The sequence below is a fragment of the Hylobates moloch genome, unplaced genomic scaffold (genome assembly GCF_009828535.3).
Source record: "Hylobates moloch isolate HMO894 unplaced genomic scaffold, HMol_V3 SCAFFOLD_7, whole genome shotgun sequence".
Classification (NCBI taxonomy): Eukaryota; Metazoa; Chordata; class Mammalia; order Primates; family Hylobatidae; genus Hylobates; species Hylobates moloch.
This window is the reverse complement of record NW_026652282.1, coordinates 131,270,908-131,284,524: the sequence shown is the minus strand read 5'-3', so window position 1 is coordinate 131,284,524 and position 13,617 is coordinate 131,270,908. Positions and strand designations below refer to the sequence as shown.

General features: G+C 43.7%; 1 protein-coding gene across 4 annotated transcripts; it reads left to right on the top strand.

Moving 5' to 3' along the window:
* Window positions 1–356: 356 nt before the first annotated feature.
* On the top strand, window positions 357–12,221 carry SLITRK2 (SLIT and NTRK like family member 2). Of its 4 annotated transcripts, none has more exons than XM_058441744.1 (4): window positions 357–580; window positions 3,322–4,419; window positions 4,541–4,689; window positions 4,919–12,221. In XM_058441744.1, the coding sequence occupies exon 4, from the start codon at window positions 4,962–4,964 to the stop codon at window positions 7,497–7,499; it is 2,538 nt and encodes an 845-aa protein (XP_058297727.1). In that variant the 5' UTR covers window positions 357–580; window positions 3,322–4,419; window positions 4,541–4,689; window positions 4,919–4,961; the 3' UTR covers window positions 7,500–12,221. The 4 variants fall into 4 exon arrangements, with proteins under 4 accessions (XP_058297727.1, XP_058297729.1, XP_058297726.1 ...); XM_058441746.1 differs by having other exon boundaries at window positions 4,931–8,382; XM_058441743.1 differs by having other exon boundaries at window positions 4,541–4,699; window positions 4,919–8,382.
* Window positions 12,222–13,617: the final 1,396 nt, after the last annotated feature.

The following is a 13,617-nucleotide window of genomic DNA, read 5'->3' as shown; positions in this document are numbered from 1 at the left end:
CTTTCACTTGTCCTTAACTTCCACCCAGTGGTCGTAGTCTCCCCTTGGACATGGTACCGACCGTGTGCCATTCTTGTTTCACTTGACCGAGCCTGAGCTGCAGCCCAGGGTGGACGCCGCACGGGCTGGGCAGAGTTCCAGGCAAGAGGGACCGAGAGGCGTGAGCAGTGCTCCGCAGCGCTTGTCGGAGAAATGGAGCAGCGGCTCCTTTGTGGGCTCTTACATCCCCGTCCTGGGTGCACAGCCCGGATATTTGATCTGTGGGGTGATTGATAAGTGAGGGAGAGGGGACGCGATCCTTCCCTCCCCCCTCCCTCCTCCCTCCCTTCCTTCCCCTCTCTTCCCTCCCGCTTTACTTCCCTCCTCCCTCTCGCCTCCCTCCCTCCTTCCTGCAAGAAGCGTTGCCCGTTGGCTAGCTGCTCCGTGGGGATCTGCCTGCCCTGGGGGCGCCGCCCGCGCTCCCCGCGGTGCTCTCGCTCCTGGGCTGCGCCAGTCCGAAGCAGTGCCGGCTCCTTGGCCTCCCCGAGTCGCAGATGCTGCGGGCGCCTCCGGGAAAAGATCTGGGCAGCGCGCTCGCTCGGTAAGTTCTGAGCACTCAGGGACGCGGTGGCGACGCGGCCAGTGAGCCGGCTTTCCTCAGTCCGTTGCCTTTCCCGGCCACGGCCACCTCTCCTTGCGAGGGGCACCAGCGTGGGGAGGCTGGGCGCCATCCGCGGAGGGCAGCTTGCTGGCGGCCACCCTCTACCCTCAATCCCCACTAGAGATTCCTCACCCCGGGACCGTCCGCGCGGGCGTGGTCGGGCTCCGCGCGTCGCGCAGCGGGGTGGCACAGGCGGCCAGGGAGAGCCCACGCACCCAGCGCGAGCTAGAAGCCTCCGGTCGGCCTGCAGTGCCCAAGCCCCAAGGCGAGGGCAGCCCGAGTGGCCGTCGCGGCTGTGGGGCCGCATGCCGGGCACCGCACCAGACGTCTAGCAGGTAGGGGCACGGAAGGTAGGGCTGCGCTGGCTGCCGGTGCCCAGTTACCGGCGATCGGGGACGCTCGGAGACAGCTGGTCTCCCGGAAGCGCCCTTCGGAAATGGGATTCGACCCGGCTTGCGGGCGGCGGGTGTTTAGAAGAAGAGGCTGCGGGCAAGCAGTGCCCCCTCTCTGGCCTCCCGGACTCCTCTTAGCCCCCTCGTGGCCTGATGGGCGGCCGGGACAGAGGTGGGCTGTAAGCCCGCTGACACCCACCGTGTCCTGTGGAAGGTTTGGAGACCTGAGCCAGGCTCTACTCGGTTAGATGGGAGTGAGACAGGCGACGGAGTTCTTCTTTAAGCCTCCTTTGCCTCAGCAAGGAGAGGGAGCGTTTTCCTTATTTTAGTGACCGCCTTTGCCTCCCTTGGGGTCCCAGTTCACCCTGAACCTCTCTACAGCCTTAAAAGCCCGCTCTCCCTAGCGGGGTGCTGCGGCAGTTCTTCAGAAGACACGGGGCCAAATGAAACTTACTTAAAGTGGCTTTCGCGTTTCAGGCTGATTTGTTCCTAGTAACTACGTTTTGGAAAGCAGCTGTGGACTCTCAGGGATAGGCAGGAACGAAGACCCCCTCAGGGTCCGAGTGTCGCTTCCCACAGTTAGATTACCCGTGAATTTCCTTGATTCTGTAGGTCTCAAGAATCTCATGAGCCCCCAACCACCTCCACCTTTCTCTCTGAATCTCTCTCCTCTCTCTGAAATTTTTAGCAAAAATAATCTGTCCTCAAGGAATATTGAAAGCGTCATCAATGTCTTGAAGGAAATTACTGTATCTGAGAACTGAAACTAGTATTTGATGTTTCACTTTCAAATACATTTTTTTGAATAAAAAGGATACCTTTAGGTAAAACACTACCACCACTATTTAAGTTAAAGTAGATTTTTAATTCATATTAAGCAGTAGTGTGCTTTTTGGAAAGATGATGGACTGGGACTCATAATCCCTGGGTTTTGCTTCTAATTGTAGTTTCTTGAGTAAGTCAGCACTTTCCCTGGTTGAGAAATGACCTCATCTGTAAAATGAACCTGACTTCTAAGGTCCTGTTCGGCTCTCATGTCTTTACTTCAGTTAAATATTGACATAATACATGTTTGTTGAATGAATGACTGAATGAATAAATCTTATTGCTCTAGGAACTATGTGCTTTTAACCTTTCGAAATACATAGAAACAAATGCCTCCTTTGCTAGGAAAGGGAGCTTCATTGTGCTCCCACTGCATCAGGCTGCTTCCATCTAATGATGCAATTGCAATACAGAGTGGGAGGCCATCCGCAGGGCTGTCCCTCTGCCTCAGAACTCATCTCAAGTTTGCCCTTCTCTATGGAGAAGGAAAATTTGAGTCTCCAGAAGGAAAGTATTTTGCTAAACGCCAAGCAAGCATTAGAGGGTAGGGGGCTCCTGATGCCTGGTCCAAGGCTCTTAGAAGAAGAAGAAGAAGGAGAAAGGGAGAAAGCTCAAGAAAATAATGCACAGATCACCAGCTACAGGTTGCCGTAGTGCCTAAGTTTATCAACTACCCCCGCCCTTCCTGAAGAGAAAGGAGCTTGTATAAAGGGAACAATCCTAGGACCTAGGACCTAGGCTTAGCAAGGAAGGAGAAGGGGAGAAGCAGGGGTCGTTCTGTTCTCAAGTGGTTGGTTATATCTGTGTGTTTATCTGTTCCACATTTGGCCAGGTAGTGGGACTCCGGGAAAGCAAGCTGAAGTGTTTTGTGGGACAGGCACATCATTTGGTCAATTGCTTTTCCCTGGTTATTTGATTCCCTCCTTTTCCTGACCCCTCTCCCCCTTCCCACCAGAGGCAACCAAGGCCTTTCCAGGCAACAGCAGACATTATTTACCCCTTGCAAATTGATTCCACAATGGAAGACTCTTGGGTCCAAGGAGCTGTAAGATAATTAAGGAGAAAGCAGATAATGAAGGCAAAAATCCAACACCTGGCCATTAGCAATGCTCTGGAAAGGCTATTTAAACCCACACTGGATATCAGAGCTGCAGCTGCGAGGGCCCATACAGTCTACCTAGGTGCCTTTTGCAGATGGAGACAGGAAGATCCAGAAGCTAGTGGCACATCTAGCAACAGAGCCAGATCAGAACCCAGGTAAGCTCGGTCTTAGGCCAGGATTCCTTTTACATCTCCTCTCTTTCTCAGGAGCCAGTCTTCCTGCACCAGCTTCCTCTTTTCTCCTAGCTCCCCTGCCCCTGCAGCCTGGAGGGCTCAACCACCCTTCCTTTGGCTCCCACTCCCAGCTGAGGCTCAGCCTGGCAGTGCTTTTTCTGACACCCACTTCTTTTCTCCTTCCTCCAGGCAAGAAGTGCACGTTTAAACCTCATTATCTGGCTAAGTATAAACCTCAGGGAGAAAAGGGTTTTGTTTTTGTTTTTCTCAGTTTATAAGCTAACATTGAGCTGACTTTCAGAGTCCAGGCAAATATCTCTTCGGTGGGTCACCACCCAGAAAGGAATTCTCTTAGCACTGAACCAGGGCTCTGTATGTAAAGTATAAATCCCCTAAGAGAACTCCTCACCCTCCTACACAGACACATTGGTGCATGCACACACACCCCACTCTCTGCACAGAGAGCATCTGAGCTAGGAGCTGGCAAGTGGGGCACCAGTCCTGTAGCAAAGAGGCACACCACATACACACACACACACTCTCTCTCTCTCACACACACTTCTCCCTTGCTTGGGAATCTGGGAGAAGAACCCCCCACCCCCACCCCTGCCCTCCATAGGCATTGTGCAGGTGAGAGAAAGAGGGAGGAGTGAAAGAGAACACATAGAGGGGCCCAAGGAGGTGCCAGCCCATTAGCAGGGCTCCTCCTTGAGAAACCCCTCTGCAGGAGCTTCTCCTGCCGCCAGCCAGGTTGGAGGTGGAGTAGTTCAGAATCAACTGATGCAGCCGGGAATTGAGCTTTGCAAAGCCACTTGCAAGGAAGGGAAGCATCTGCCCAACCCTCCCCCACCGCGCGCCCTGGATCCTCTGCCTGCCCCCTCCCCCGTGACGTCACCCTAGTCCTGTCCCGGGGAGCCTGCAAAGCCTCTCAGATTCAAACTGCTAGACGCACTGCTGCCACCGCCACCGAATTGGAAACGCGCGCCCAGGCTCCATCGTCGCCTTCGCCCGCCGACCGGGCCAGCCGGCTCTCCGACCTCCCTACAGAATCGCACCCCAGTCCCTCCCTGGCAGCTCGGCTTCCCTCCGCTCCAACTCTTCTCTTCCGCTCCTGCCTCCTGTCGGATTTTTAATTTCTGCGCACCCCCAGTCAAATTAAATCAACCAACAAAAAGCAGGGCATCCCCCCTGGAAGCAGCGTCTTATTTTACCTTGTTCTCCCACTTCCTGAGGATGCTAAACTCCTGGTGGACTGCAGAGGAGAGGGGTTCAGTCTTCTCCTGATGTGTGAGTAACCCCCACCTCGCGCTGTCTTTGCCATCTCTCTCTCTCCTCTATACCTGCCGCCAGCCCCCTGATTCCTGATTTTCCCACCCCCTTTTTGCGCTTTTTTTTTTTTTTCCTAAAGCGATTGCGATTTCTGCTGGGAGCTCAAGACGGGCAAGCTGCCTGAGATCTCTTCGAGACACCCCAGGGGAGGAGGAGATGGGCAGGATTTAGTAGGACAACTCGGTTACTAATGACTTGGCGGCTGGCTGCGACCCCCCGGGAAATCAGGTGCAAGCAAGTGTGTTCCCGGGGCGCGTGTGTGGGTGGCCTCGGCGTGGGGGAATAGGGAGCGGAGAAAAGAAACCGCTTTGAAAAATGCAATGATTTCATTCTGCCGTGTTGCTAACCCCCTCATTCTCCCTCGCTCCCACTCCGCCTCCTTGCTTTACCATTTTTAATCGGGCTTCCTTGTTTCTTTCCTCCCTGCACCCGCTTCTTCCCCCTGCCCCCACCTAAGGTTTGCCTGTAGGTACCTGAGTTGACACCGAAGGTGCCTAAAGATGCTGAGCGGCGTTTGGTTCCTCAGTGTGTTAACCGTGGCCGGGATCTTACAGACGGAGAGTCGCAAAACTGCCAAAGACATTTGCAAGATCCGCTGTCTGTGCGAAGAAAAGGAAAACGTACTGAATATTAACTGTGAGAACAAAGGATTTACAACAGTTAGCCTGCTCCAGCCCCCCCAGTATCGAATCTATCAGCTTTTTCTCAATGGAAACCTCTTGACAAGACTGTATCCAAACGAATTTGTCAATTACTCCAACGCAGTGACTCTTCACCTAGGTAACAACGGGTTACAGGAGATCCGAACGGGGGCATTCAGTGGCCTGAAAACTCTCAAAAGACTGCACCTCAACAACAACAAGCTTGAGATATTGAGGGAGGACACCTTCCTGGGCCTGGAGAGCCTGGAGTATCTCCAGGCCGACTACAATTACATCAGTGCCATCGAGGCTGGGGCATTCAGCAAACTTAACAAGCTCAAAGTGCTCATCCTGAATGACAACCTTCTGCTTTCACTGCCCAGCAATGTGTTCCGCTTTGTCCTGCTGACCCACTTAGACCTCAGGGGGAACAGGCTAAAAGTAATGCCTTTTGCTGGCGTCCTTGAACATATTGGAGGGATCATGGAGATTCAGCTGGAGGAAAATCCATGGAATTGCACTTGTGACTTACTTCCTCTCAAGGCTTGGCTGGACACCATAACTGTTTTTGTGGGAGAGATCGTCTGTGAGACTCCCTTTAGGCTGCACGGGAAAGACGTGACCCAGCTGACCAGGCAAGACCTCTGTCCCAGAAAAAGTGCCAGTGATTCCAGTCAGAGGGGCAGCCATGCTGACTCCCACGTCCAAAGGCTGTCACCTACAATGAATCCTGCTCTCAACCCAACCAGGGCTCCGAAAGCCAGCCGGCCGCCCAAAATGAGAAATCGTCCAACTCCCCGCGTGACTGTTTCAAAGGACAGGCAAAGTTTTGGACCCATCATGGTGTACCAGACCAAGTCTCCTGTGCCTCTCACCTGTCCCAGCAGCTGTGTCTGCACCTCTCAGAGCTCAGACAACGGTCTGAATGTAAACTGCCAAGAAAGGAAGTTCACTAATATCTCTGACCTGCAGCCCAAACCGACCAGTCCAAAGAAACTCTACCTAACAGGGAACTATCTTCAAACTGTCTATAAGAATGACCTCTTAGAATACAGTTCTTTGGACTTACTGCACTTAGGAAACAACAGGATTGCAGTCATTCAGGAAGGTGCCTTTACAAACCTGACCAGTTTACGCAGACTTTATCTGAATGGCAATTACCTTGAAGTGCTATACCCTTCTATGTTTGACGGACTGCAGAGCTTGCAATATCTCTATTTAGAGTATAATGTCATTAAGGAAATTAAGCCTCTGACCTTTGATGCTTTGATTAACCTACAGCTACTGTTTCTGAACAACAACCTTCTTCGGTCCTTACCTGATAATATATTTGGGGGGACGGCCCTAACCAGGCTGAATCTGAGAAACAACCATTTTTCTCACCTGCCCGTGAAAGGGGTTCTGGATCAGCTCCCGGCTTTCATCCAGATAGATCTGCAAGAGAACCCCTGGGACTGTACCTGTGACATCATGGGGCTGAAAGACTGGACAGAACATGCCAATTCCCCTGTCATCATTAATGAGGTGACTTGCGAATCTCCTGCTAAGCATGCAGGGGAGATACTAAAATTTCTGGGGAGGGAGGCTATCTGTCCAGACAGCCCAAACTTGTCAGACGGAACCATCTTGTCAATGAATCACAATACAGACACACCTCGGTCGCTTAGTGTGTCTCCTAGTTCCTATCCTGAACTACACACTGAAGTTCCACTGTCTGTCTTAATTCTGGGATTGCTTGTTGTTTTCATCTTATCTGTCTGTTTTGGGGCCGGTTTATTCGTCTTTGTCTTGAAACGCCGAAAGGGAGTGCCGAGCGTTCCCAGGAATACCAACAACTTAGACGTAAGCTCCTTTCAATTACAGTATGGCTCTTACAACACTGAGACTCACGATAAAACAGACGGCCACGTCTACAACTACATCCCCCCGCCTGTGGGTCAGATGTGCCAAAACCCCATCTACATGCAGAAGGAAGGAGACCCAGTAGCCTACTACCGAAACCTGCAAGAGTTCAGCTATAGCAACCTGGAGGAGAAAAAAGAAGAGCCAGCCACACCTGCTTACACAATAAGTGCCACTGAGCTGCTAGAAAAGCAGGCCACACCAAGAGAGCCTGAGCTGCTGTATCAAAATATCGCTGAGCGAGTCAAGGAACTTCCCAGCGCAGGCCTAGTCCACTATAACTTTTGTACCTTACCTAAAAGGCAGTTTGCCCCTTCCTATGAATCTCGACGCCAAAACCAAGACAGAATCAATAAAACCGTTTTATATGGGACTCCCAGGAAATGCTTTGTGGGGCAGTCAAAACCCAACCACCCTTTACTGCAAGCTAAGCCGCAGTCAGAACCGGACTACCTCGAAGTTCTGGAAAAACAAACTGCAATCAGTCAGCTGTGAAGGGAAATCATTTACAACCCTAAGGCATCAGAGGATGCTGCTTCGAACTGTTGGAAACAAGGACATTAGCTTTTGTGTTTGTTTTTGTTCCCCTTTCCCAGTGTTAATGGGGGACTTTGAAAATGTTTGGGAGATAGGATGAAGTCATGATTTTGCTTTTGCAAGTTTTCCTTTAATTTTCCTTTAAATTATTTCTCTCTCGCTCTCCTCCCCTCTTTTTTTTTTTTTTTTTTTTTTCCCCTTCTCTTCTTAGGAACCATCAGTGGACATGAATGTTTCTACAATGCATTTCTTCATATATTTTGTTTATGGTTTTGTTTCTTTTTTCTTCTTTGTTTTTCAGTGTGGGAGTGGGAAGAGGAGATTATAGTGACTGAAGAAAGAATAGGCAAACTTTTCAAATGAAAATGGATATTTAGTGTATTTTGTAGAAGATCTCCAAAGATCTTTTGTGACTACAACTTCTTTTGTAAATAATGATATATGGTATTTCCATCGTCAGTTACTGAGTATAGCCACTGGGTATCACTACTTTGTGTTAAAGTGCCTTCGCACTTTAAGTACATTACTTAAATGTTGCTTTTAGCTTTGATAAATTGAAAATATTTTAATGTGTTGTATTTTTGAAATTGAAAACACTGTAAAATAGATTGATGTGTCAGCTGTATTAAGTCAACGTACAGTTTGCTTGAGTTATAGAAACCAGCCTGTCGTCAAATGATTCTAGTTCTAGGACTTTGTAGGCTTAACTATAAAATATTTCCTTTCCTCTGGGTTTAAGTGATTTTATTTAAGTCAACTAAGGGGATTTAACAGTGGACTAGAGGTAATAAGCCACCTCAGTCAGGATTAATAATTCATTAATAAAATATATTTAACCCAATATCAGAGTGAATTGAGCAATTAATGCCCTTCCGTAAATCATTATTTTACACTAACATGGTGAGTGTTTTAGATTATTTTCCTAATTAAAAGAACATGACACAGCTAGTAATATATTTTTCTGCATCGAATTAGATATTTTTATATATTTAAATTAAAAAGTCTGTATTTCTAACTTTTTAATTGAAATTAATATTTTTTCTGCCTATTGAAACATTTTCTATAAACACACACCAGTAGAGGCCGCCACACACCTCATTTAACAAAGACATATGAGCCATTAAAGACCTTGAAGGAAGACTTCATGGGTGAGATTAAAACTTCCCAAGTAAGTTCTCTGCAAAATTCAAGGTAGCAGAGATAAAAATGTATACATTACTCTCTATTTATTTTAGATCATGGGTTAGACTCATAATCCTTCTCAAGTTTAACACTTTCTGACAAAACAGCATTTTCCTCTTGAGTTTAATTGAAACATTAATGGGGTGCTATCAAATCAAGTACTATTTGCGTCTCCAAATCGATTAATAGTTACCTAAACCAAGACATTACGCGTCTTTTTCCTTCTGCCTTCTTTAGGCTTGTGTTACTTGAGGTTTTCCTTGTCAGCTTGAGCAAGGCTTTCATTTTTGTGTTAGCATTAAAATGATTTTAATTAGCCAAGTCTATATAACATTTATGAAGCCTTATTAGACTGTAAATAATTTCAGATGCAAACATGATCGCGTGATTTAAACAAACAGCCCTTCTTTACAACAAAAAATAGTTTTGTTTTGTCTATTGTAAATCCTTATGCAACTGGGATGGTGATCTGCATATAAAGTAGTTCAGCTTTTCAATTCCTTATTAAAGCAAGCGATGGCGTCTGAAAGAAGCACACTGTTTCCTTTTCATAAATAGGTTACTGCACATAATAATCCTTTATCATCATGTGGAGATTGAAGTGGATACTGATAACTTACTTTTAAAGCTTTAAAATTACCCATAGTATATTGTCTGTCACTATAAACAATTCATATGACAGGCTTTCAATTAGAAATTCCTTAAATCCAAATTATTTGGATTAATGATTACTGGTGTAAAATAGTTGTTTGTAAAAACAATAGAAGGTAATTGTGTATATATAATAACGTAAAGGGCATTGAAGAAAAAATATCTTTAACAACATAAAATCTCTGAATATCTACAGTGGCAAGCTGACATGCTCATTCTTTGATTAGAGGTGATCATCCCTATTTCGATCCATTAGAAGAAAGTTGAAAATGGTGGGCTGAAATGATCTTCAAGAAAGTTAATGTACAGATATTTTACATTTCACAGAAGAGGAGCTAGAATATTATGCTAGTTGAATGTGGAGAAGACTCCTGGAAACCACTTCATCTTTGAGTGAAGTATTTATACATAAAAGAGTCTCAAAAATCCTTTTCTGACTGCTCTCATTTGAGGCAATGATAAATACAGAATACAGAGGTAGGTATTTTGGGAAGTGATTGTGAAGGCAAATTTGCATATATATTCTGTTAAGATCGTTTTCAGGCTTAAATTATATGACTAGAGCTCTTGATGCAGTGATTCCACTTCAGTGTTCATTTTTATTTTTCTGAAAGTAAAGATACTTCTGTAAAATGCCATTGTCCATAGAAAAAACATTAACTCATTAAGTTTAAAGACAGACGATACCTTAATATTAATTTACTTACAGGATTTTAAAGACGCCTACTGAAAGAACTCAAATTTATAAACTCTTTTGCCTAATAATTATGGTTTAATTCCATATCCTCTTGCTTGTTAGATTTATACTTTATTTGCAGATTTTTAAATGAAATTATTTGAATGTATTCCAGACTATTTTATTTAAAATCATCATACATCATATACTTTGAACCTTTATCTTCTAATGCAATCATAAACACTTTAAGTTTTATTAACTCACTTAAACTGACTGTTTTGCTTTACCTGCTCAAGCACTTTTGACCATATTTTATTTTAGGATTTTTATTTTTATCTTCCACAGCTGGATATTGCTATTTCACTTTTATTTCACATGCAGCTTTAAGAGGTTATGAGCATCAGCACAGCAAAATGGTTCCAGCCTACAGAATGCGGTCTCCCAGGGCCCTGCCAGGAACATACCTGTATGTATGGCCCTACAAATGACAAATGGTAATTCCCTTCTATTTTAGCTGTTAATTGGTTGCTTTCACTATTTCCGAATATACCTGTGGCTAATTTTTTATTGAAACACTCAAAAATACCACTTCTCAGTCTGAACACAATTGCTAAGAGCCTAATTTGGTTCTGGACTATGGTCAACCTGTGTGCCTTCTTAGTTCTCTCCAGCAGCTGGTGAGTAAGGAAATGACCCTTCAATTTCCTCTTCTTTTTCCTCTGACCTCTAATGTGACTTAATTTTTCTTAATGTCTCCAAGTCATGAAGGGCTTAATAATTTATGAATTTTACAAAAAGCATTTAAGGAATAAGAAAGAGGTTCTGTGATTTTTCAGACTCTTGAAAATTCATTTTGATTTTACATATTCCAGAAATATACTGGGTTGGATGCTAGAGCGAAGAAAGCCGTCCAGACAATTCTCCCAGTCCATTCATTTCTTCATTCATTTGTTCATTCAGTAGTTATTGAGTGCTTATTTCCTGGGTGCCTGGCTCTAGGCTGTGTCCTGAGACATACAGTGGACAGGGTCTCTACCCTCCTCACAACACCCTCTTCACCCTCCACGCCACCCCCTACTACTCACTCTCACCCTGGCGAGGAGCTTACTGCTAATAAGGGAGAGTCTTACCTGAATGGCAATCACCCAGATTAACAGTGGAGACAGTAATGCAATGCAGGAAGTTAAGTTTTTAAAGGTGATTCTATGCAGTAAGTTATAAAACTGACATATAATAAATAGCCTAGCTTAGTCTAACATCTCTTTAGAATTACACAGCTAAAAAGGAAAAAAAAAAACACCAAAATAAGATAAAATAAAACAAATTTAAACACCAAAATAAGATAAAATAAAACTTTTTTTTTTCCAAAATAAGGCCCAATATTATGGCCTAATGAAAGCTATATACTTGTGCTATCTAAAGCACTACTTTGTAAAGATGACTACCAAGATTGTAAATATAAAATTTAAAAATGTACTTAAGTTTTCTGGAATATCCATGTTTCAGAGGTAATATTTACTTTCTATTTCAGTGGCTTAAAATATAACGTTTTGGCTTAAGTGTCTTTTATCAATACAATGATAAGACACCTTAATCCTGAGAGAGAAAATTAAGTACTGTATATAGGTGTACTTTGCTTTTCACAATGATTGTGCAAAAAGTCACGTGTAAATTGAACTTTTGTAAATCAAATTGTATTTTAAATGCAATAGGGGAGCTGCCATTTAGAGGAAACTTGTGAATTCTTTCATAAAGCAGAAAACCATTTTATAATACAAATAACCATTCTCTAATATATCTCTTTTGTATGTTTGGATTTTCAATATTGACTTTGCTTAAAACAGAGCCCACCTGCATAGTAACTGTGTTTTGCCAAGGCTGCTTGTGCTACCAGTTTGTTGGTGGCTAACGGCTTGTGCTTGAAAGTCTTCTGAAGTTTGATGTGAATTGAGCTATCAAGCAATGCTATAATAGCACAGTAGCAGTCCTGAACAGTCTGAGCAGCCAACCCATTTCAACAAAATTGAACACAGGACTCTTCTGCTCAGCAGCGTCTCTTTTCTCAGATGTGGCCATGGTACAGTAGAGGGTAGAATGACTCCCTTATTCATATTCCATAAAGTGCTTAGAGTCACAGGTTTTATAATAAATTATGTTATTATGTAAACATATTGAATTGCATGCATGTTGAAATTTTTCAGCAGTACTTTAGCTTGAAAGTACTCGTACAAATACTGCTAGATTTAGTTGCAAATAATTGTTCTCAAGTTATTGGAATAAATGTCAAATGAAACAAGCTCTTGTGTAAATAGACTTCTGTGCCTAATAGTGACATTGTTTCAAAAAATAAATGTCATATTTTAGGCTGTTAACAGGCAAAATGAAACACTGGAAATGTGATCAAATGATCTTGGGTTTTATTGGATAAACTGTTTACACAGTTATTTTATGTGTAATTAGATTTCAGTTAATAAATAAATATTCACTAACAATGAACACTTAAATTAGTTAGAAAAGATATTTAGAGTCTCAAGAGGAATGAATGACAAACTATAATTGAAACGGTTTTCTTTGCCTTGATATGCTTACAGATGAAGGCTTTGATTCTTTATATGATTAGTTTACATGTTTAAGGTAAAATAAGCTTTATAAAAATATGTATTCATTCTTTTCCATGACTGTCCATTAGTATTAGACTTAAAAAATTACAAGTAAACAACAACAAAAACAACTCAAACAGAGATGCTTTGCTAAATACTGAAAAAAGTACTGATTCCCCACTCTCCTCACCAGACACAGACATACATCTACACCAAAGCCAATTGTTTTTTAATTATAAAATTCAGTCTAATACCGTATGTGACCTAATACATTTGTATTTAATAAAAGACTGACATACAAATCCAAGGAATATAAATTATGAGTTCATTAATAGAAATGCCATCACTGTATTCCTAAAAAGTAGATTTAGAAAAAATAATGAGAGAGAAAGGTAGGGGGTTCATTTGTTCCTATGATTATGGTGATACGACAGCAAAGTTACTTCTTTGGCTACTTGCATTTGGTTGAATATTAGAATATATCTGCCAGGCATGCTCCAAATCACAAATGTATAACGTAACAAAGGATTTGAGATTCCTGTGGGAACATGAGGACTTATAACAAATTATCCTCTCTTAGCATTACCAATATATGCACAGTATATTCAGTTTATTCACGTAGCCTTCATAGGGCAGCTGAAACAACTGGAATAGCCACATTCAAAAGTGATTTGCTAAAGGAGAATTGGTGCCAGTATACCAGGTTATTAGATCCCTTGACAAGATCAATTGTAATGAGAATAAAAGTAGTGTACAGCTCCCCATTCTGAACACATGTAATATAAAATATTAAGTTCATAATGTGCCTGTTGATACTGGAAAAAGAGCATCAGAATAGGCCGGGTGCGGTGGCTCAAGCCTGTAATCCCAGCACTTTGGGAGGCTGAGGTGGGTGGATCACTTTAGGTCAGGATTTTAAGACCAGCCTGACCAACATGGTGAAACCCCATCTCTACTAAATACAAAA

What these genes read in the sequence shown, in the direction of transcription:
- SLITRK2 (XM_058441744.1), top strand. Translation starts at nt 4,962, where the DNA reads ATGCTGAGCGGCGTTTGGTTCCTCAGTGTGTTAACCGTGGCCGGGATC.